At 42.6% G+C, this 25,523-nt stretch overlaps 1 protein-coding gene and 1 pseudogene across 1 annotated transcript; one reads left to right on the top strand and one right to left on the bottom strand.

Moving 5' to 3' along the window:
- Positions 1-205: 205 nt before the first annotated feature.
- LOC130720549 (probable carbohydrate esterase At4g34215) lies at positions 206-836 on the bottom strand (annotated as a pseudogene).
- Positions 837-18,031: 17,195 nt separating this feature from the next.
- On the top strand, positions 18,032-20,494 carry LOC130718963 (uncharacterized). The gene has a single exon (XM_057569618.1). The coding sequence runs from the start codon at positions 18,032-18,034 to the stop codon at positions 20,492-20,494; it is 2,463 nt and encodes an 820-aa protein (XP_057425601.1).
- Positions 20,495-25,523: the final 5,029 nt, after the last annotated feature.

Below are 25,523 nucleotides of genomic sequence, written 5' to 3' on the forward strand. Positions count from 1 at the left end.
TATAATAGATGTATTCCCCGTGCAACGCGCGGGTAAAAAACACTAGTATGAATGATTTTTATTTTTGAAAAGGAGTAATATATATGATTGAGAAATAAATGATAAGTGAATATGAAAATGAAATGAGAGTATGAATTAATTAATAACATTTAAAAAAAAATGAATTAATTTATAACTGGATTAAAATCACAAATAGAAGTTGATGGAACAAAAAAAAGAGAAGTAGAGCAGCAAATTAAACCTGGATAACAAGAAGAGATGGAAGATGCAGGTCATGGCGAAGATCCGTAACAAATGTCTCCATTCTAAGCTTATACGCGTCAGCATCCTCTTCTATCACCGTATCACTCTCACCTTGATACCAAACAATCGCTCTTATCGTGCCACCACCATTCTTCACGGACTCACTAGCTCGCCGCACTAACTCACCGTACAAACGCGACCCCGCCTCCACTGCACAATCCCTGTCCCTCCACTGCACAAGGCACCAAGCCCAGCACCGGCCCACCACCACCTCTCAACCGGACAACCTCGTTGGCGAAGGCCAGCCCAGGCCCAACCCCGCACCTCTTCCCGACATCAATGTCCGCGTGCAGAGGCTCGCAGGCTTCCTCCACTGGAGTCTCGCGCTCAGCCGCAAAACCTGTAGGCTGGGCGCGGACTCCGGTGGGACATTACCGTCCCATTTCCCATCGGTAACACCGCCCCGCCCGGCCATGTTGCTCTGTCCTGCCAGGATGAATATGTCTTTAACAGCACCTTCGCCACAACGGGCTGCTGCCAGAACACACAGAAGCCATGACAGGACAGACATAGGTCCCATGGTTTGACTTGAAAAATAGTACAAAAATTTCAATCTTGGATACTTGATATTATATAAGTGTCTATTATTTTTGGCAGTGTTACAAAAAATAATTAATGATGATTATTGATGAGTTTTATTTAGCCACTGGGATGTTAATTGATTGTACGCGTGTGGGGATTTCAGGATCATATGGGCTAAGCGATCACTAATTAGGTTCCTCGCGTGCCTTCATATGGGCCCCTACCAGGAACATCATGGATGCATTTGAAAATTAAACTAATGTGACTAGGAGCGCATGAACATTTGAAAGTTCAGTAGATTTTCATGTTTTGGCTAGAACTGATTTAAAAATAGATGCATCATTTCATGTAAGATCTCATGTTTCTATTGTGTTTTTATCATCTCCAATATCATGATCTGACTAAATTTTGTTGTACAATATAGTGTCAATTCGCAACATTGAGTTGTTGAGCGTTGATGGGTAATTGTACATATATGGACTTATAGGGCGCATTAATTCTATAAGCGTCGAGAACTTAGGAAATACATTACTGATATGGGCGTACCAACTTTGTAATATTGTGGGCTTTACAATACTTGTACATATAATGGGCCGGACAATCCATGATCCAAGCGGGGCAAAACCAAGCTATAAATATAGACACCACCCAAGCGGTGGGGGATCTAACTTTTCACACATTTTCTCATTTTGTCAGTTTTCTATCGCTCTCAAACTGTTTAGCCCTTGCTTGATAGTTCCAGACCGGAACAATGGAGCCCACCGTGGGCTTCTGTAAAATAAATCCCGACTACCACGAACAAGAGGCTATGTGATTTCTACTTCTGAGAGAGGACGGCGAACGAAATTGAAGGGGAACGATGCAATAATCTCTGTCAAATGTCAGTTTCAAAGGAAATAATGCTTTGACATCAAAGAGGAGGGCGAACGAAATTGGTGACATCAAACCAAAAATTCAACATCAAGAAACAGATCGAGTGAAAGGGAAGGAGACGAAGAGGAGAACTGAAATTCGCGGCGGCGCGATCTTCAACGGCGGGACGGAGCCCAGACGCGGCGAAATTTGATGCTTGATGACGGGATATACAATATTAACCGCCAAAGCCATCATTTTTGAGTTGAAACCGCCCACTCAATATCAACCGCCAACTCTAAATTTAAACGGTTATTTTGTCTCAACTGTCACTTTGGAGTTGCAACCGCTCATGCCCGCCACCTCTGAATCGAAATTTTCCATGCTCGCCATGCCGAAATCGACCCTGAACGAATACTTTTCAGCCATTCGATTTCTTTTGATCCCTATCTCTGACTCTTTTTCCTTTAAAGTTTCTTTGCACATTTCCATTCAGTCGATGCTCTCTTCTGGCTAGCAAATTTTCACCCTCTATTGTTATTTGTTTTGTGAAATTGCAGATTTCAACATTGCACAAAAAGTGTTTGATCAAATGCCACAATGAGATGTTGTTTCATTGCGAGTAGGGCGATGCAAATTGGACCGCCCTGCCCAAGTCTAAAAGGGGCGAAAAGATATGATATCTGTGCCGGTGACTTTCGAAAGTGGTACCCTTTAAACTCACTCATGTTATCTGTTTATTCATAATCTTGGCCTTTTGGGGCTGCTTGTGTTATTAGTTGTTAAATTGATTTAACACTGTTTAAATATGATTCTACTACTATGCGATGTGATGATTTATTCGAAACTGGATCTCTTTCATCAATGATTTTAAGTACAAGTGATTCTGGCATTTCGTATTTAGGCTAGTTTTTTTTTTGAACCCGGATTGATAATGTTGAAGCATTTGTTATTTTCCAAGGCCAGTTGACAAACTTTAAGAAAGCCCATATGCTCATCTTGAAAAGAATGGAGTATATTTAGAAAACGTTTTTTTGTCCAAAAAAAAGTTGAAACATCTGTGCTTAAAACATGCTCTTTTTCTCGAGTTACATTTACATGATGAGTTTGTGACACACATGATGTTTGTATACATATGCTTGAGTTGCTCTTGTGTCGAAATTCATCTTTGAAAGAGTACAAGTGAGTGCAAGTATTAGGCGTTTTATTCTTCTGGAAAGTATTGAGTTTTACAAGATTTTATTTTGTTATTGCAATTTTTAAAGACAAATAAAAGGAGACGGAGATTAGTTTTTCTTACTTGGGCGTGGAAATTAAAACATTGGGCGGAGAAGTTTAGTCCACCCATTGTGTGTTATTTATATGTGAAGATGAATTAGTGGTAAGTTGCAGTTTTAAATACAGAAGGTGATTATTTTGTTCTTCAAACCGTATTATGAATGAGAACAACTAGTTTTGATATCGTCAATGTGTTATATTATATTTTATCTTAGGCTAACAAGGTGATGAGTTGACAGGTGATGAATTGACTAAAAACAGTCAAAGAATACAACATTATGCACTCTTTTCTCTACCCGGGCGGGAGAGTTTTTAATGAGGCATAATTCTTAAAACATTGCTTGAACAAACATGTTCTTCATTTCTCCAAATTAGGTCTATCAATTGGGTGATGTGAGACAATTGAGATAAGAGTAAGACTCTTAAAACTAGAGCATCTGACCACGAATTTATAAGTACAACCAGTGTTTTAAGACTCGGCTCGGACCGGCCGGTCCGACCGGTTGGACCGGGACTCGATGACCTAACCGGTCCGAGCCTCACTTCAGACCGGTTGTGCAAGTCTCTCGTCTGGAACCGTTTTGAACCAACCGATTTAATGATCAAACCGGTGACTCGGCCGGTTTTTGATTGAACCGGCAAGTCACCCATTTCTTGTTTTTTTTTTAAATTTGTTAACGATGGGCTATATGGAAGCCCATTTTCCAGTAATTATTTAACCCTTTCAAATTGTTTTTTTTCAGTCTAGTTGGATTATTTAACATATTGGGCCTTTCAAATTGTTTTTTTCTTTTCCAGTTCCAAACATTTTGTATATAATTGCCTAATTGGGAAAAAAAGTGATATTTTGTTAAAAAATGGTGCCAACAGAGTTTGAACACAGGCCATGGAGGTAATATGAAGGAAAACTACCACTGAACCACCATGATGTTGTTGATTAAAAACGTATATATTTTTTTATATTAACTTTATATTGCATTGGACATTTTTTTTAATTTTTTAATATACACCGAGTCAAACAATCGAACCAGTGACTCAGTGCCCCGACCGAGTCGATGACCGAGCCGAGTTTTAAAACACTGAGTACAACCTTGATTGGTTTAAGCTTACCCAATTCAAGCACAAAGCCTCCAAGCGAGCAAAAGCTGTGTTAGATCATCGATCAAAAACGAGCATAATGCCAAGAAATTAATTGACATTAACTTTCTTGGTGGAATCTTGATTAAGTTCAAGTGTTAAAACCTTATGAATTCAGAGAATAGTTGATAGATAAATGATGAGATTGTTGGGCTAACAATATCGTTTTTACAAATGGTACAACCTACTACACACACGTGAATTTTGAGGCTGTGAAGGGACAACCGAAGTCAACTTGCACGCGCTATACAAAAATTAAGAAGCAACAACAGAAGTTGAAATGACAAAGGAATGACTACTTAGCTTTTATGTCTTTGAATTTTTATTTGATTATGGAGCCTGTGCGCCCCTTATTTTCTTTGCACATTTTTGAGCGTGTCAATTACTTGTTAGTCTTTGTGTAGTGTTGGGTGAGTTGATTACTTGTGGACTCGAAAAGAAGACATACTTCGTCTTAAAGCTTCTAAGACTTGGTGTCTTGTGGGCTTGTGTACTGATATGGACTTATAGAGCACATTAATTCTATAAGCGTCGAAAACTTAGGAAATATGCATTACTGATATGGGCCTACCAACTTTGTAATATTGAGGGCTTTGCAATACTTGTACATATAATGGGCCGGGTGACCCATGATCCCACGCGGGTAAGAACCAAGCTATAAATATCAGGCACCACCCAAGCGGTGTGGGATCTAACTTTTCACACATTTTCTCATTTTGTCAGTTTTCTATCGCTCTCAAACTGTTTCGTCCTTGCTTGATAGTTCCAGACCGGAACAGTAATATATACATCAATGACTAGTCAGTGTATAAGGACAGATACGTTTAATTTTGAGTTGCTTACATTAGACCAATTTTCTTGGATAAACAATGTACAATGCACATAACCCATATATTATGTACTGTTTCAGTGGTGATACGTAAACTACGGTGGGTGTTTGGATACCCACTTTTGTGGCGGTCTGCCACAAAGTGGAAAACAGGTAAAAAATAAATAAAATAAAATGCATTTTGTGGCGGTTTTAAATCTGCCACCGCATAAATATGTGTTTGAGGTGTTTGTTACTGTAGAGTGTTTCACCAGTCATTTTTTCATTCAATTTTTATTATTAGAAGAATTAAATTATGTACTATAATTAAACTTTTCTAATGTTTTTTTACCACTTTATTTTTCATGCATTTGTTCTAATTTCGATCATGTATGATTCCTTTTTTTTTGTGGTCAATATGTATGATTCCTTTATATTCACTTTTTTTTATATAAAACATTCCATTTATTTTTTTGAGCCAAAAAAAATCCCATTTTTTTCTTGAGCAAAAAAAAAATCCAATATGAAGTATGCATTGTTCTTCTCTCAGACTATTGGGCTTGCGAGAAAAGCATGCAATTTTAAGTTAAATTAATAGGCTTTTTTTTTTGGGTCAAAAAGTTAAATTAATAGGCTGGCTCTCCTCTCAAACTATTGGGCCTGCATGCAACTTTTAGCAGGCGTTCGCGATACGTTTTGTTATACATTAGAACTAGAAATTATACCCGTGCGTTGCACGGGTTTATTTATAATATTTTAAAAATTATATATGATTATTATAGTTTTAAGAAATATATAAATATGTTTAATTATAAAATATAATATTTAAATAATAATGGAGGTGAGGCATTTCATTGAGTAGAATTAGAGTTGTCTAAATCTAAATAATTAATATTACTCAAATTTGATAATTGACCTTTTTTAAAAAAGAAACCTTATTGAAACGCAATAAAAATGAGAAAAACTTTCTCATTTATATAATTACATTGGATCACAACGAACTCATATCTGTTGTTCCCTACCACACCCTTGATTTGCCAAAAAGTTTGTCATAGTGTTTTCCTGACTCAATACATGCACCACACCAACACACTGAATTATAGACATCAGATGATCTATATGATTAAATACATGTTCCAATTTCCATGACCTCCTATCTACCATAGACGTACTCACCCAACCACTGAGGAAGAATCACTCTCAACTACCACATTTGAAAATTTAAATTGTTGGAAAAATAACAAAGCATGTAACACTGCTTGAACCTTCGTCAAAAGCCCACAACATTTCAGTTCCTTTTGCAAAGTAACCTAACAAATCTCCTCCTTGATCCCTCAAAATCCCGCCAATACCACTCACCACTGGGTTCCCTTTCAACGCCTCATCTACATTAAACTTCAAAACAGTTTCTAGTTGTGGCTCCCAAAACACTCTTTGTGGCATCTTTTGTTTTCGTGACCATTTAATACGCTCAAAGCCTCTAGCTAGCAAACTGTTCCAAATCATATGAACAATCATTCCACTTCCCCTTGACCCACCAAAACACACAAACCAAGCAATAGTCTCATATATGTTCAAGAGAAACTGTAATTCAGGTTCCCTCTGATACGATTGTCCTGCACGATGCTAAGACAAGAGGTTCGACAATCGCTTAACAATAAAACAGAACTTAACAACAAAACAATAACACTCAGAAGTTGTTCACCCAGTTCAGTGAAAACTTTCACCTACGTCTGGAGGGTTTGCACCCAAAGAAAGGAAATCCACTATCTCAAGATTCAGGAATTACAGACACTCATGAACGACTCAGTTCATAGTTCACTTCCTAATCTACCCAGTGTATTTCTACTTAGAATCTCAACCTAAGTATGAGAGCCCCTCTCACTTTCTATCAATCACTGCAACAGTGATTGGTGAACACAATGAACAAGTAAAGTTTGAACGCAATCAAACAACACAGAACCTCTCTTTGCTTTATAGAATCAGTGAGCAAAGACAGATTCACAACTAACACAGGACGAAGCGCAATAACAAATCCTAAAACTCTTAATCTCTCTTTCAGCTTCGGTGATCTTCACGTTTTAGGTCTTCATCCTTTTATAGACTTCAGCAGCGGTAGCATGGGCTTTAGGGTTAGCACGGGCTGAAGAAACAGATTCCAATAACAGCAATTTGAAAACGCAATCTTGATAGATTCGGTTTCTTATTGCACAAGTAAAGATAGAAATCAATCTTTTAACAAAGATTGTTTCAACAAATAACAACCCAACAACTAAAACCCTTTTGGAATAGTTACTTGCTCCTCAAGTAACTCAAAAACATATCTTCAGCAAATCTTCAGAAGGCCCATAACAGAAACACAAGCTGAGGACTGATGTCCTAGCTTCACGAGGTCAGATGCCACGGCATCTGCTTCGACAATCAGTTGTTTTGACAAAATGCAAGGCAACATGTTCCAACAATCTCCCCCTTTGTCAAATTTTGTCTAAAACAACTCACAATCAGAGAGGATAAAACCTAGAGAAAAAACTCTCCCCCTTAGTCAGAACTCCCCCTCAAACAAACGCATCTACACAACCCACTATCATACTTCAGAAGGCATAGTCGGAACAAAACACTTTAGCAGCACAAACACACAACCAGAGGTACAATCAGCCTTAGCACATGATAACATCAAAATGGATCAGTTTGAACATCATCGTATCAGAAATACTACCATCAGAAGTACTGCTCATCAGAGGCAACATTTCAGAAACAAACATAGCCATCGTCTTGAACTTGTCTTCAGACCAGAGCTAACACTATCAGAACACACATAGCACAGTAGAAACAGAAGCAACTTCTCACAACTTCTGAGAACATGAACATCTGAACCAAAACAAACTTCTGATCTGCGAACATCTGAACAAAAACAACTTCTGATCTGCGAACATCTGAACAAAACAAACTTCTGAACAAAAACAAACTTCTGATCTAAAACATCTTCTGAACTAAAACATCTTCTGAACTAAAACATCTTCTGATCTGCGAACATCTGAACAGAACAAACTTCTGAACAAAAACAAACTTCTGATCTAAAACATCTTCTGAACTAAAACATCTTCTGAACTGAAACATCTGAACAGAACCAACTTCTGAACCTCAAACTTTTGAACATAAACAACTTCTGAACCACAAAACTGCTCAAAAACAAATTTCTTCTGATCTGAAACTTAAAACTACTCCCCCTTTTTAGCACAAATTTGCAAAGGGTGCATCCAAAACAAAAGACAAGATCAAAATCAAAGCAAACTATGCTTCAGAACCGGACTTTTCCTTGGAACCTTCGGCACTTCTCTCTGTACTTGCTTCAGATCCTTCCTCCTCGTCGCTTTGTTCAACATCTTGACGTTCTTCTTCTTGTAACTTGAGTAGCAACGCATCAACTTTGAGCTTCCTGGCAGTACTCACTCGGATTGTTTCTTGTAAAGCCTTGGAGACTTCCAGTAATTCAGCAATTATGGCCTTAGTGTCAGATGCAGTCACAGTAGGCGCAGATGTTTTGCTAGTTGGTAAGGCAATGTCGAGAACATGTGGGTCCATAAACAAACGTTGATCCAAAGTGATTGGAACACCACAAGACATAGCCACATCATCAGCTCTGAGAATCTGAGGATGTTGCTTCAGAATGATCTCAGTAAGAAGTGATGGAAACGAAACAGGCAGCTTCACAGCACAAGTATCAGCATGCTTCAATGTCTGCTCAAACACAAAAGTTCCAAAATCAAAATCAATAGACTTGCCTATCCGATAGATTAATTTGGCAAGCGTTGCAGAAACTCCAGAAGTATGCTGAGTAGGAACCCAATTCACAGCACCAATCCTGTTAAGAATAGCATACTTCACACTCAGATTTCCAGTAGAGAGCAGCTTCTTGCTAGGCCACTTCTTCACATAACCAGCGCTAAGTTCCTTGGCCACAACATCCATGGACACTTCTTCATCAACAAAGGCAATAGCACTTCTGCCAAGTGCTTGATTGATCACAGCAGGTGAGAACACAACACATTCAGCTCTCACATAGACTTTCCTGAATTCTGCACTATCAGGACGTCCCACATCAACAGAGAGATTTACCAAGAACTCTCTCACAAGCCTCTCATAGCACCTACCAACATTCTGAATAGTCTTCATCAGACCTGCTTTCTCAATAAGTGCAATAACATCTCTACATTCAAGAACATCAAAGCCAACTTCCCTTTCCTTGGCCATTCTCCTCTTGCAAACAAACTTCCACTTCTGAACATTCTCTTCTAAGTGAAAAGACACTCTATCAATAGGAACGGCAGGAACATTCTGAGGAATACGCTTACCAGAAAACTTCTTTTTCTCAGAAGATCGAATGTTCTGAACACCGACTTCAACATCTGATTCAGAGTCTTCAACGTCAACTGGAGTCTTCCTCTTCTTCTTCTCAGTGGGAGTCTTGTCTTCCTTTTGCTTTCCCTTACTCTTCACACTAGCCTGTCGGGACTTGTAGGTTATAGGTGAAGACTTGGATTTCTTTGATGGAGTAGGAGTGACTTCAGAAGAAGAAACCCTTCTTTTCTTCTTCATCCTCGCAGCAACACTATCAGCAAAGGACTCAGTCAGAGGAACATCATCAGAAGCATCATCAGAGATGTTCTGAACAGAGGCTGGAGCCTGGTTTGGCTCTTCAGAATTGGTACCCTCAGAGTTACCATTCTTTGGATCAGCATCCTTTGAAGAGGATGACACAGAGATGTCTGGCTGGGTAGCATTGCCTGAATCTTCATGAGAAGTGGAATCCTTTCCAGAATTTTCTTGAGCAGAACTTTCCTTAGACCTGGATGTCTCAACATTAGGTACAACATCAGGCACAGTAGAATCTTCATCATTGATCTCCTCTTCGTTAGGAACAATTGGGGCTTTGCTGTTCTTGACCTGTGATTCGTAGACCTTACACGTTGGGTTTTTTGATCGCATCTTCTTGAAGACTTTCTTGGACACAGAAGATGGTTGAGAAGTATCACTCTTCAAACCCATACATTTGACTCCTTTTGCAGTTCTCTCAATCTTAGCCTTGACAGATTCCTTCCTTCCTGAGCTTTGAGACATGATGAATCGAGAGTAAATACAAACAGAGTACAGAACAATGAGCACAACTTTCAGATGAACGATGATAAGTCTTGAAAAAGATAGACGCACAAGCGGTTGAGAGAACACAATTTGACCGTTGAAGGTAGTTATAGGATAAGCGAACCATGAAGTAACCTTCTCTCTGCTGATGTCACAACGGCAGTTAATGATGAACAAAAATAAACTAGCCGTTGACACATATGAACACGCTAATTGCTATGCATCAAAAAGGCAAATCCCTAGATTTCCTCTTAATTTTTCAAATGTAAGTGCATCAAGGGGTTTTGTGAAAATATCAGCCAATTGCTTGTCAGTTGTAACATGTTCCAAGTTGACAATTTTATCCTCCACCAAGTCTCTAATGAAATGATGTCTAATGTCAATATGCTTGGTCCTGCTATGCTGTATGGGATTCTTGGAAATATTGATTGCACTGAGATTGTCGCAGTACAATGTCATGACATCCTGCTCAACATCATACTCTTTCAACATTTGCTTCATCCACATGAGTTGAGTACAACTACTTCCGGCTGCAATATATTCTGCTTCAGCTGTAGACAATGAGACACAATTCTGCTTCTTGCTAAACCATGAAATCAGATTATTCCCTAGAAAGAAACATCCACAAGATGTGCTTTTTCTATCATCTGCACTGCCTGCCCAATCGGCATCACAGAAACCAACTAACGAAGAATTTGTATCATGAGTATAGAGAATACCATATTCACTCGTGCCATTGATGTACTTGATAATTCTCTTGACTTGTAGCAGATGACTAGCCTTAGGAGCTGCTTGATATCTTGCACATACACCTACTGCAAAGGTGATATCTGGTCTGCTGGCAGTGAGATACAACAAGCTTCCAATCATGCTTCTATAGAGACTTTGATCAACATCTTCTCCTTGCTCATCTTTGGACATCTTGATGTGTGTAGCAGCAGGGGTTCTCTTGTGACCAGCCTTTTCAAGACCAAATTTCTTGACTAGGCCTTTAACATACTTACTCTGAGATATGAACATGGAATCCTCCATTTGCTTGACTTGTAGTCCTAGAAAATAATTCAGTTCACCAACTAAGCTCATCTCAAATTCAGATTTCATTTGTTGAACGAAATGTGCCACCATTGAGTTAGACATTCCTCCAAAAACAATGTCATCCACATAAATCTGTGCTATCATGAGCTTTCCTTTGTCATTCTTTACAAACAGAGTTTTATCAATTCCTCCCTTGCAGTAACCATTGCTTACGAGAAACTCAGTTAATCTTTCATACCAAGCCCTAGGTGCTTGCTTCAAACCATACAAGGCCTTCCTCAACTTGTACACATGATCTGGATGATGTGGATCTGTAAATCCTTTAGGCTGTTCAACATAAACTTCTTCATTCAAATAGCCATTCAGAAAAGCACTCTTCACATCCATCTGATAAAGTCTGAACTTCAAGAGACAAGCAACACCTAACAAGAGTCTTATAGATTCCAGTCTAGCTACTGGAGCAAAGGTCTCATCAAAATCAACTCCTTCTATCTGAGTATATCCTTGAGCAACAAGCCTTGCTTTATTCCTTGTGACTGTTCCAGCTTCATCTGATTTGTTCTTGAAGATCCACTTGGTGCCAATGATGTTTACTTCTTCAGGTCTGGGCACTAACTCCCACACTTCATTTCTTCTGAACTGCTCTAGCTCTTCTTGCATAGCATTTATCCAGTATTCATCAGTGAGAGCTTCATTAACATTCTTGGGTTCTATTTTAGAGATGAAACAACTGTGAGCAATAATACTTCTGGATCTGGTAGTCACCCCTTCTTGAAGATTACCAATAATGTTTTCTTGAGGATGATTCTTCTGAACCCTGATTGATGGAGCTTTGTTTGATGTGATATCTTTGTCTTCCTTTTCATCAGCACTTGTTTCTGACTCATTGTCTAGGGCGGTTGCTGGAGCATTGGCTGGAACATCAGTACCATCATCATCTTCATTCAGAACTGCTTCTTCCTTCTTGCTTGGTTCATCATCCACAGTCACATTCACAGATTCCATCATGGTCCTCGTGCGAGAGTTAAAAACTCTATAAGCTTTGCTGTTCATAGAATACCCCATGAAAATTCCTTCATCACTTCTAGGATCAAGCTTCCTCTTAGGATCACGATCTGCAAGAATATAACATTTACTTCCAAAGATGTGAAAGTATTTTACAGATGGCTTTCTACCTTTCCATAGCTCATATTGTGTAGAGGATGTCCCTGCCCTGATGGTGACTCTATTATGTATGTAACAAGCAGTACTCATAGCTTCAGCCCAGAACTGGTGTGGAATCTTCTTAGCATGTAACATTACTCTGGCTGATTCCTGGAGAGTTCTATTTTTCCGTTCAACAATTCCATTCTGCTGTGGAGTGATGGGGGCAGAAAATTCATGGCTAATACCTTCTGTTCCACAGAACTCCAAGAATTTTGAATTCTCAAACTCCCTTCCATGATCACTTCTGATTCTTACAATCACACAGTCCTTCTCATTCTGAAGTCTCAAACATAGGTTCTTGAATATTTCAAATGTCTCTGATTTTTCTCTCATAAATTCAACCCATGTATACCTTGAAAAGTCATCTACACAGACAAACACATACCTCTTTCCTCCCAAGCTTTCAACTTGCATGGGACCCATGAGATCCATGTGAAGCAATTCCAGAACCTTCGTTGTGGTCTGATGCTGGATCATCTTGTGAGACACCTTGGTTTGCTTACCAATCTGACATTCTCCACATAGCTTCCCTTCTCCCAAGCTCAGATTGGGCAATCCCCTTATTGCTTCATCAGCTATAACTTTTTGCATGCTCCTGTAGTTGAGATGTCCTAGTCTTTGATGCCATACATTCACCTCACCTTCTTTAGTTAACATACATCTGGAAACATGAGCTTTTTCTTCTGATGTCCACATGTAACAGTTGTCTTTTGATCTGACTCCTCTCATCACAACTTTTTCATCATCAGTGGTCACAACACATTCTATCTTATTGAACTTCACATCATACCCTTGATCGCACAGTTGACTTATGCTGATTAGGTTGGCAGTTAAGCCATTTACAAGCAACACATTGTTCAAGTTAGGAGATTCTGTGCTAACAAGCTTTCCTACCCCCTTGATCTTTCCTTTAGCTCCATCTCCAAAAGTAACATAGTTAGTGGAGTGACTTCTGATATCTTGCAAGAAGCTCTTGTTTCCTGTCATGTGCTTTGAGCAGCCACTATCAAAATACCAATCTTCTTCTGATGATGCTCTGAAGGACGTGTAGGCTACCTGACATCTGACTTCACCCTTGGGCTTCCATTCCTTCTTCATCTTAACAGGCCTTTTATCGTGCATCTGAGGATAGCCATATAACCTGTAACAGTAAGGCTTTATGTGACCATTCTTACCACAGTAGTGACACTTCCAAAGTACAATTTTCTCAAGCTTGAGCTGGGATTTCCCATGTTGAGGTACATGTCGAGGCAATGGATCTGACAACTGATAATTTCTGGGCTTCTTGAATTCAGTTTGTTTTGCAGCAGACACAAACTTCTTTGATCCTTTTTGACCTTCTTTGTTCGTTGTTCTGTAGTCAAAACCAATTCCCTTCAGACTCCCTCCTTGCTTGCTAGTTTCTTTCAGAATCTCATCAAGCATGTCAGAACCACTGTTTAGCATTCTAACAGATTTATGAGTGGCTTCAAGTTTTCTTGTCAGAATTGTTACTTCCTCTTGAAGTCCTGCATTAATCAATATTAGGTTAGCTTTTTCCATAACATCAGCATTATTAAACTTACTTTGCCATTCCTCCAGATCCTCCTTCAGTTTGTGCTGAGCTCTTTCAACCTTTCATTCTGAGACACAAGTTGCTCTATCTCACTTTGCTTTTCTCTCACAAGTTTACATGCTTCTTCCCACTTGTTGTGTAGCAACTTGTAAGTTTCAGCCAATTCCTCATCAGAGATGTCTTCATCACTTGTCTCAGACTCACAGATAGTTCCAGAGAAAGCATTGACTTTGTTTGCAGATATCTCCTCCTCATCTTCAGTGTCTTCATCTGACCAAGTTACCATCATACCTTTCTTTTGCTTCTTCAGATAAGTGGCACATTCAGACCTGATGTGACCATATCCTTCACATTCATGACATTGAACTCCTTTGTTCTGAACAGGTCTTTCTTCTTCCTTGGTCTTCCTCTGAGAGTTTGAAAACTTGGGTTTGTTATCGAACTTCATGTCCTGGGCATTAGGTCTGGTTCTTTTGTCAATCTTCCTCAAAGCCCTGTTGAATTTTTTTGCTAGCATGGCCAGAGCCTCAGAAAAATTTTCAACCTCACAGTCTTCATCATCACCTTCATCAGTGTTAGACACAAAAGCAATACTCTTATTCTTCTTCTCAGATTTTCCACTCAGTTTCAACTCAAATGTCTGCAAGGAGCCAATAAGTTCATCAACCTTCATGTTCTCAATGTCTTGAGCCTCCTCAATTGCAGTGACTTTCATAGCAAACTTCTGAGGAAGAGATCTCAGAATTTTCCTTACAAGCTTCTCATCTGACATAGGTTCTCCCAAAGCAAATGAAGCATTAGACAAGTCACGGACACGCATGTGGAATTCTGAAATAGTCTCTTCTTCAGTCATCATCAGATTTTCAAATTGAGTAGTAAGCATCTGAAGTCTTGACATCCTTACTCGAGTAGTTCCTTCATGTGCAGTTTTCAGAATTTCCCAAGCATCCTTTGCCACAGTACATGTATTGATCAGCCTAAACATATTCTTGTCAACTCCATTAAAAATAGCATTTAGAGCCTTTGAATTTCCAAGTGCAGCTTCATCTTCAACACTGGTCCATTCTTCTTCAGGTTTTTCCACAACAGTAGTAGAGGTGCCTTCAACCTCAGCCTTAGTGGGGTGCTTCCAACCCTTGACAATAGCTTTCCAAGTCTTGTTGTCAATCGATTTGAGAAAGGCTGTCATGCGAACCTTCCAGTAGTCATAGTTAGTACCATCCAGAATGGGTGGCCTGTTGACTGATCCTCCCTCCTTGTTATCCATGAGAACTTGAATAAAACTCCCTGGAGCTCACCCAACCAGAACAGGGTGCCTGCTCTGATACCAATTGTAATTCAGGTTCCCTCTGATACGATTGTCCTGCACGATGCTAAGACAAGAGGTTCGACAATCGCTTAACAATAAAACAGAACTTAACAACAAAACAATAACACTCAGAAGTTGTTCACCCAGTTCAGTGAAAACTTTCACCTACGTCTGGAGGGTTTGCACCCAAAGAAAGGAAATCCACTATCTCAAGATTCAGGAATTACAGACACTCATGAACGACTCAGTTCATAGTTCACTTCCTAATCTACCCAGTGTATTTCTACTTAGAATCCCAACCTAAGTATGAGAGCCCCTCTCACTTTCTCTCAATCACTGCAACAGTGATTGGTGAACACAATGAACAAGTAAAGTTTGAACGCAATCAAACAACACAGAACCTCTCTTTGCTTTATAGAATCAGTGAGCAAAGACAGATTCACAACTAACACAGGACGAAGCACAATAACAAATCCTAAAACTCTTAATCTCTCTTTCAGCTTCGGTGATCTTCACGTTTTAGGTCTTCATCCTTTTATAGACTTCAGCAGCGGTAGCATGGGCTTTAGGGTTAGCACGGGCTGAAGAAACAGATTCCAATAACAGCAATTTGAAAACGCAATCTTGATAGATTCGGTTTCTTATTGCACAAGTAAAGATAGAAATCAATCTTTTAACAAAGATTGTTTCAACAAATAACAACCCAACAACTAAAACCCTTTTGGAATAGTTACTTGCTCCTCAAGTAACTCAAAAACATATCTTCAGCAAATCTTCAGAAGGCCCATAACAGAAACACAAGCTGAGGACTGATGTCCTAGCTTCACGAGGTCAGATGCCACGGCATCTGCTTCGACAATCAGTTGTTTTGACAAAATGCAAGGCAACATGTTCCAACAGAAACAATATTGTTATTAAACACGCATGCATTTCTCTCTAGTAATTGATATTAAATAATTAGCACTGAAGTAGTCTTAATATTTTATTCATTTAAAAATATAGAAATCATTATGTGAATTTGAAATATATTAAATCAAGTAATAAGTTTTTAATATCATAAATAAGTTATAATGACATATTTTTTTACACTTTATATCCACAATAAAGTAATTTTAACTTTTAAAATTACAATAAGAAATGATTTTATCAGTGTAAAGAATTATTTATTAAATTTAAATTTATTCAACTCTGGTTATAGTTATTTTACTCTGTTATTATTTCTCAAGTCATTTCTACTAATATATAATAAATAAAAAATTATATTTGAAGAATTTTTTCAACGAATACACACATATTATAGTTAATGGTAAATACTCATAGAGCGACTTTTTATTTAAAGACTACTTTTTCTTAATTATTTTTAATAAATATTATTTTATTATAATTAATTTTAACTCTCAGTATTTTTTGTATAAAAAATATTACTTGGTTCTATTTTAATTTTCTTCCCTTCAATTTATGATTGATAATTAATATTCTAACATTTTTTAATTAATATTGAATAAACCATTTTTTTATAAGCAACTGCAATTTATAATTAATAGTTAATACAACTAATACAAACATGAGTATTTTATTATCTAATGTATTTTATATTTTTACTATTTAATATATAATACTTTCATATATATGATTTAATGTAGTTTTTTTTTATAGTTGATGAATTATTTTCTGAAATGAAGAAATAATAAATGAGTAATGTAAAAAACAAATTCAAAATTTAGTTTATAATTTTATTATTTAGTATAGGTAGCTAAATAGTCTCTAGTTAATTTCTTTCAGTTTTCAATATTTATATTTAATGTATTTAATAAAAATATTATTACATAATTTAATCAAAGGTTACATCATATTGGCATGTGTAAAGTCAAAAATCATAAAAATTGAAATATTTCAAAAGTTACATTATATTGAAAGTTGAATAGAAATTTAATTTGTTTAATTTCATTGTTTAATGCTTTTATTACATATAGCTCAAGTGAGCTTTACATATATATATAGATTTTAAGTTGTTACCCTTTTGATGTAACTAAAAAATGCATTTTAAGTTATTTGATTTGAGAGAATTACAAAAGAGAATGAAGAAGAATAACGTAGTTGAAAAAAACATATAGGACCCGTTTGAAAAAACAGATTAATTAAGCCCTTATGATCATAAACGCTTATGTCTCTTATGACATAATCGCTTATTCATAAGTTATTTTAAATTTTTATTGAAATAAATTGAAAATAAACTATATATAAGCATAAGCTCTTTTTCATAAGCTATCATGAATAGCTTATGACAATAAGCTTAAAAGAGCTTGTTCTGGGACAACCAGGTGAAGGGTGTCACCGAGTGGGACGACCAGGTGAGGGTGTTACTCGTGTGGGGCCCAATTGGGACGACCAGCGGAAGGGAATCACCCGAGTGGACCCGACCACGAGCGGGACGGCGCTCACCCCTAGCTCGAGGACATGGACCCCACCACCTAGGGGTTGACCTAAGCCAACCACCCTACGGAACTAGGGTGGTTGGATGGTGGGCCCCCTAGGCAATCTAATCCGTTGGATCACTGCAAATCGCAGAGGGAGCAGAAGGATCCAACGGCCCTCAACCCACCAGTACGAGCCATGCATGACGTTGCATGGCTCCAACCCTAATACTCCAACTTGTATATAAGGGGGGCAGCTCACTCATTCTAAGGTACGTTATTCTCTCCAATTTCAGCTACCCCTTTACTCGATTCCTCTACTCACTTTGGCATTGGAGTCCCTTGCAGGAGCCCCTCCCGGGTCCGTCCAACAACCCAGCACACCGGCTTCACTTCTTCACTTCGCAGCCCCGCTCTCGTGATCCACCCGATCATTTGGCGCCGTCTGTGGGGAACAGCTGAAGAAGTACAACATGCGCCTCAACCCCGAGAAATGCACCTTCGGAGTCAAGAGCGGGAAGTTTCTGGGATATATGCTCACCAGTCGTGGGATTGAACTAAACCCCGAAAAGTGCCAGGCTATGGTAGAAATGAAAAGCCCTAGGACGGTCAAGGAAGTCCAGCAATTGGCGGGGCGGATGGCAGCAATCGGACGGTTTCTCCCGAAGGCTGCCCTAAGAGCCTTACCACTCTATGCCCTGCTAAAGAAAGGAGCGACCTTTACTTGGTCAGAAGAGGCCGAACAGGCTTTCTCCCGGCTGAAAGAGGTTCTCACCTCCCCACCGATCCTATCAAGTCCAAAGCCAGGGGAGCCCCTATACTTATACTTAGCTGTCCGAGACAAGGCTGTGAGCTCCGTGCTGGTACGAGAGGAAGCGGGAGCCCAACTTCCGGTCTACTTCGTCAGTCGCTCGCTCAAAGGAGCTGAGCTAAGATATCAGATGCTCGAAAAGGTGGCACTCGCCCTCCTAACCACGGCCAGGCGACTCAGAAGGTACTTCCAGTCTCATAGCATCATTGTCCGCACAGATCAACCGGTCAGGCAAGTCCTCCATAAACCGGATCTAGCCGGTCGAATGGTGGGTTGGTCGATCGAGCTTTCCGAGCATGATATTCGATATGAGCCCAGACGGGCGATCAAGGCGCAAGTCCTAGCAGATTTCCTGGTCGAACTCACGAGAGAAGAAGACCCACCGGCGGAAATCTCCTGGGTAGTCCATGTGGATGGCTCGAGCAACAAAGAGGGGGGCGGCGCCGGGATCGTCCTACAAAGCAACTCAGGGATGATCGTGGAACAGTCGCTGCGCTTTAATTTCCCGGCCACCAACAACCAAGCTGAGTATGAAGCTTGCATCGCCGGCCTGGAGACAGCGAGGGACCTGGGGGCGCAGGACATACTTGTCTGCTGCGACTCCTTACTAGTGGTCTCACAGGCTAACGGAGAGGCGCAGACTAAGGACCCAATTCTGGAACAATACCTCTCCCACCTGAAGCGGCTGGCTGCCACCTTTCGTAAGGTGGAGTTCCGCCACGTCCCAAGAGCTGAAAACGACCGCGCGGACACCCTAGCAAAGCTGGCTAGCACCGGGAAACCCGGCCTGAACAGGACAGTCATCCAGGGCACCCTGGCCCTCCCGTACGTCGCAGGCCCCGACCGGTCCACTGGAGTCCACGCCTTGAGCATTGGCACGGACGACGATTGGAGGACCCCTATTGTTAAGAACCTCACCACAGGCTGGCTACCACCCGACAAGTCGGAAGCCAAGAAGCTGACCAGAAGAGCTTCCTGGTACACCTTGGTGAACGGAGACCTCTTTAAGAGAGGATTTTCCACTCCTCTCCTTAAGTGCTTATCAAAGGAACGTGCGGAGTATGTGCTCGCCGAAATCCATGAGGGCAGCTGTGGCCACCACCCCGGCGGGCGTTCTCTGGCGAGAAAGGTCCTCCGGGCCGGCTACTACTGGCCCACCCTGGAGAAAGACGCTGCTGACCACGTTAAGCGATGTGACTCCTGCCAGAAACATGCCGACCACCGCTTAGCCCCGCCGGAACGACTCTCGACTATGGTCTCCCCTTGGCCTTTCCACCAATGGGGAATGGACCTCTTAGGACCCTTTACAACCGCGCCCGGACAGCTGAAACACCTGGTCGTCGCGGTAGACTACTTCACCAAGTGGATTGAAGCAGAGCCCCTTGCAACTATCACTTCGGCCCGCATACAGCGTTTCTTCTACAAGAACATCATCAGCCGATTCGGGGTACCTGGAGTCCTGATTACCGACAATGGCACACAGTTTGCCTCCCAAGGGATCAAGGAACTCGTGGACGGGCTTCACATCAAGCACCACTTCACCTCTGTGGAACACCCCCAGACGAACGGACAAGCTGAAGCGGCAAACCGAGTATTCCTTAGAGGACTCAAGAAAAGACTGGACGACGCTAAGGGCAACTGGGCAGAGCAACTCGATCATGTCCTATGGGCATATCGCACAACTCCGCACTCTACGACTGGGGAGAGCCATTTTCGCTTAACTTTCGGCACAGAGGCGGTTATCCCAGCAGAGATTGGAGAGCCGAGCGCTCGTACCATGGGCCACGACCCAGGACAGAACGACCAACTCATCAATGAAGACCTGGACCTGCTCGCCGAAAGGAGAGCCGTCGCCAACTGCAGGGAGTTGATCGCGAAGCAGCATGCAGCCATCCGCTACAGTAAGAAGGTCGTCCACCGCGCGTTCCTACCAGGGGACTTAGTCCTCCGCAACGCCAGCATCGGAGCCCGAGGGACCGAGCGAGGCAAGTTGGCCGCCAACTGGGAAGGCCCATACAGAGTAACTGAAGCAACCGGCACCGGCGCCTACAAGTTGGAAAAACTCTCGGGCGAAGCAATTCCCCGCACTTGGAATGCCGCCAACTTGAACCGCTACTACAGCTAGCGCGGCCAATCAGACATTTGGGACCGGTTTTCTGTTTTCCTTTTATTTTCTTAAGTCTAGAATCAAGGAAGCTATTTCCAATCCTCCTCTTGTAACCGACAGGCATACTTGCGATATTTAATGAACGAAGAAGGAGCGTTTTGTTAAGTTATTTTCTTAAAACCGATCGAAATAAACGAAAAGACCTACCGGGCAACGAATTAAAAGACCAACCGGGCACAATAGTAAAAGACCCACCGGGCACGAAATTAAAAGACCCACCGGGCACAACAAACGAAAAGACCCATCGGGCACAACAAACGAAAAGACCCACCGGGCACAACAAACGAAAAGACCCACCGGGCATTGAGTTAAAAGACCCACCGGGCAACGAAATTAAAAAGACCCACTGGGCATTAATTTAAAAGACCCTCCGGGCACCAAATAAAAAGACCCACCGGGCACGACAAATCGAGAGACCCATCGAGGCACCATAACCAAAAGTCCACGACGAACGCAGAAAATAAGAAGTCCTACCAGGATGAGTCGAATAACTTTGGTTGAAAAGAAAACAAACCGAATAATCTATCCATTAATATTAGAAGTTCTCAGTACCATCGGTTACAATAGCCCAGCACGGCTCAAAACACTTAAGCAAAAAAAAAAAAAACAAAACGAAATTACAACCCCCTCAGGGGGCATTCTCCTCCGGGAAGGTTGGGGTAAACTTTCCCTTGGAATCCACAGTCCCGATCCGGCCTTCAGAAACCACCTTTCGATACCCGACCGGACCGATCTCCAAGCCCGGGTTGACAACTGTAAGCTGACTCACCGCATTGTTGAAGGAAGTCTTGTTAATCTTGGACACGGTGGCAGTCAGCTTTTTCTTGTCGGCTTCTAGGGAGGCGATCCTGGCCTCAAACCCGTTCTTTACGGCCGAACTCTGTTCTCGCTCTTTCAGCAAGGCAGCCTCTACCTCCTTCACGCGAGCCGCGCCGGTCTCAGCTTTCCCTTCCGCCGACTTCAGCCGCCCCTCCAAATCTTCACGAACCTTCTCGCCGTCCTGAACCTTCTTCTTCAGCTGCTGATTCTCAAGCTTCAGGCTGTCCAGCAATTTGTTTAGCTCTTCGATGGCAGAGCACCCCTCTTCCAACTCCTTGTTCATGCAGGATATCAGTCGACCATCCTTCTCGGTTTTCTCCCTAAGCTCCTCCAATTCTGGAATGGTTGACAACTGGAGATACCTGACAGCGGACGCGGTCTTGAGCGAGGCACGGAGAACGTAATTAAGGAGTCCGGCAGGCTCCCGATCTCCCAAGTACTTTTGGTCGTTCTCCGTCAGCACGAGATCGTCGATCTGCGCCAGGTGCTCCCGGCAGTTGCCAGCCCTAGGACCCCAAATGGAAAGCCTTTCAGGGGGAGGTACCACGGTGACGGGCACCGCCCGCTCCGGGTCGGAGTCCTGCACTTCACCATCAGCATGACCTTGACGGTCATCCACTCGGCGCTTCTTCGAGGCCGGACCCTGGGTACCCTCTTCCTCGGAAACCAACCGTCCTGGCTCCTGGACGGGATCGGAGGTCCCCCCAACTACGGCCCCTCCCTCATCCTCCGGGTCGGGCTGGGGTTGATTTTCAGCGTGCCCCTCGTCCCCCTGGGCAGCATCAGCCTCTTGTTCAACCTCCTCATCCGTGGACTGCTCGTCCTCAACTTGTAGCGCGTCCAACAAAGTCCTGTCAATGTCCGCCATGCCACCTGCCCAACAATGAAAACAACATTAGCACTCGAAATAGGAAAAAGGAACGGGAAGGAGTATCACAAGTAAGTAGCTTACGCAACAACTTAGCGTTCCTTCGAACGCTGTAAGAACACAAGTCATAACATCGAAGGGGACGAACCGGGACCTTCTTGTCCCCCTCCATGACATAACGGATAGCACCCATCAACAACCGCTTGAATTTCAAATCGGTCCCCGACAGGGCACCTCGTCCGAGAAACTGAATGAGGTCACCTTTTCCCTATAGTGGGCCGCGTTCCAGGCTAGAGGAAAACGCGCCCGCATCCCACCCGTCGGTTCTGGCTCGAACCACCAGAACGGAGGCGGCGAGGTCGGCGCCACCCGGAAAAATTGGTCCTTGAAGTCTTTATACGAATCGGCAAAAGCTTTGAAGATCGGGAACACCGTCCTCAGAGTAACCATGCCGTGACCGCCGTGGCCCTGGGTATGGGCGACCGCGAAAAGATGAAAAAAGAGAGGCAGGGACGGCGCCTGCCCAAAAAGCGCACATGCGGTCTCATAACCGCGCACGAAACCCCAGCCCCCGGGGTGAAGTTGGGAGGGCGCCACCATCATATGACGCAGCACGGAAACCTGAAAGTCGGTTAGCGGCATCCGCACCTTCACCTTCTTCATGGTATAAATGTGCATATAGATGTCGTAGGGGGGGTCTGCGGGAGCCTCTCTTTCTTGCCAGGCGCGAAAACATCATGCCCCAGACCGATCTGCGTCTCGGATAGATAATACTGTCGCCGGAAGTGCCCCTCGTCCTCATTGGCGTAACAGGATTCGATCCCCAGTATCTCCCGACACCAATCGTCTAAGTGCGCTCGGTCACCCTCCAAATGAGGCCATTTCTCTGGATCGATCTTTTTCCGTTTCGGAGCATCTTTGCTCATCTTCGGCTTGAGCCTCCCCCGACCGCTTTGCCCTTTTTCTTTTCGGCTCCGGTCATGCTTAAACCTGCACAGGGGAAAACGTCGTTTCAATATCTCAAGTTATTGACCACGACTCAAAGGGGAAAACCAATAGGATCCGCCTTTGTCCCCGGCAGGGAGAGCAAACCCAGCGCCGGAGGACCGGCCCACGGACCGTCCCCCCGCCGCATGGGGGGGGAAGAGACAACTCTCTCCCACCCGCAAAGACGCACCCTAAGAACCCCTAGAAGACGGGACGAGAAGAAGAAGAAAATAAAATGCGGAAGAAGTCGAGAAGAACTCACCAAGTAACAAGAAGAGGATGATCACCGGGAAATAAAGGACGACCGCCTGGAAGCTGCGCCTTACGACGTCGGAATGGAGAGCTTCAAAGGATGAAAAGATGAGAGCTTGAGGTGCAGAAGAATGGGAAAAACGCAAATGAAACCCCTTCTGCCCCCTTTTTATAAGGGAAGTTAGGAATGGGAAGCGACGCTTCACCAAACCCTACGTCCGTAATGATGACGCTAGGGGAGGCGGGAAAACTACCACCCAATCAGCTTCCGCCACGTCAGCAAGGGAGATGAAACGACGTAACGCGTGCCATTTCTTGTCAGACGCATTAATGACGCCGCCAAAACGTCGCTTCATGTTACTGTTACGAAACGTTTGGATTCGGGGCCACCTCGCCGTCCCAAGGCCATGGATGGGCCGGTCGTCCCACTAGGCCTGCCCGGGGTCCATGGGGGGCTCCGACCGTCCCATATCAAGGGGGATGACGATCGTCCCCCGCGACCGTACGTACAGATTCTGACGCTCACGCCTCACTCATGCAGTGAGGCAGAGCTGGGGGGCAACTGTTCCAGTAAGGGCTGACAGGGGCCGACCCAGAGGGCGCAGGGAAATCCACGAAAACCAGACCGGAAGCTTCTAGCCCACTACCTCAGTGGGCTAGAGCTGGGGGGCTACTGTTCTGGGACGACCAGGTGAAGGGTGTCACCGAGTGGGACGACCAGGTGAGGGTGTTACCCGAGTGGGGCCCAATTGGGACGACCAGCGGAAGGGAATCACCCGAGTGGACTCGACCACGAGCGTGACGGCGCTCACCCCTAGCTCGAGGACATGGACCCCACCACCTAGGGGTTGACCTAAGCCAACCACCCTACGGAACTAGGGTGGTTGGATGGTGGGGCCCCTAGGCAATCTAATCCGTTGGATCACTGCAAATCGCAGAGGGAGCAGAAGGATCCAACGACCCTCAACCCACCAGTACGAGCCATGCATGACGTTGCATGGCTCCAACCCTAATACTCCAACTTGTATATAAGGGGGGCAGCTCACTCATTCTAAGGTACGTTATTCTCTTCAATTTCAGCTACCCCTTTACTCGATTCCTCTACTCACTTTGACATTGGAGTCCCTTGCAGGAGCCCCTCCCGGGTCCGTCCAACAACCCAGCACACCGGCTTCACTTCTTCACTTCGCAGCCCCGCTCTCGTGATCCACCCGATCAGAGCTTATGGTAGGTCATAAGCTGTTTGCATAAGCTCTCCCAAACACTGACATAAATGTTTATGCTATCAGATAAACTCAAATAAGTTCTTTCAAATGGGGTCATAAACTCACAACATCTTATTGGTTTAGATAAATAACTTATGATCTGGTTATAAGTTGTTTCAAATTTAATTTTCTAAATTGTTTAACATAGCTTATGAATATCTATCTATCTATATGTGAAATTGGATTATGAAAAAACTTTGAGTTAAACTATTTACCTAAATCTTACGATCGTTGGCTGGCAAATCAATCATTCTATCGCTATAAGCCGGTAAACATCTAATCAGTGGTTAGCCTTCAAATTCACATCTCTTTCTTCAATTGATCCATGTTTGTCACATGCCTTAATTTGGTTTCTAATCACTTGCCCCACAAGTTCCCACCGCCAAAACAAAAAATATTCCAAACCCGACCCCACTCTTGCCATTCCATGATACAATCCCAACCTTTGGATCTTCCTTCACAAACAAAAACGGTTGTGTCCTTTCTGTCCTACCCTCTGCCACATCACCAACTTGCTTCACCCTTCCCTCAAACTCATATCTATGACCTATCTTTGAAATGAGTACAAGTGAGTTTTACAGTGATAAGAACCTCATAATCATCATTTCTAAAGAGTTCCAAGTGATTATGCAGTGAGAACAGAAAAACCTCATAATCATTCCCACTTCCTAGAGAGAGTTCTAAGTGCATATAGTAGTTGAATTTTTGGTAAACTCAACACTCATCCATCACATTTAAACCAAACCAAACGGAAACTAACAAATTACCAGAGTTGATTAATTAATTAATCGTCCAG

This window comes from Lotus japonicus, chromosome 5 (genome assembly GCF_012489685.1).
Source record: "Lotus japonicus ecotype B-129 chromosome 5, LjGifu_v1.2".
Taxonomy (NCBI): Eukaryota; Viridiplantae; Streptophyta; class Magnoliopsida; order Fabales; family Fabaceae; genus Lotus; species Lotus japonicus.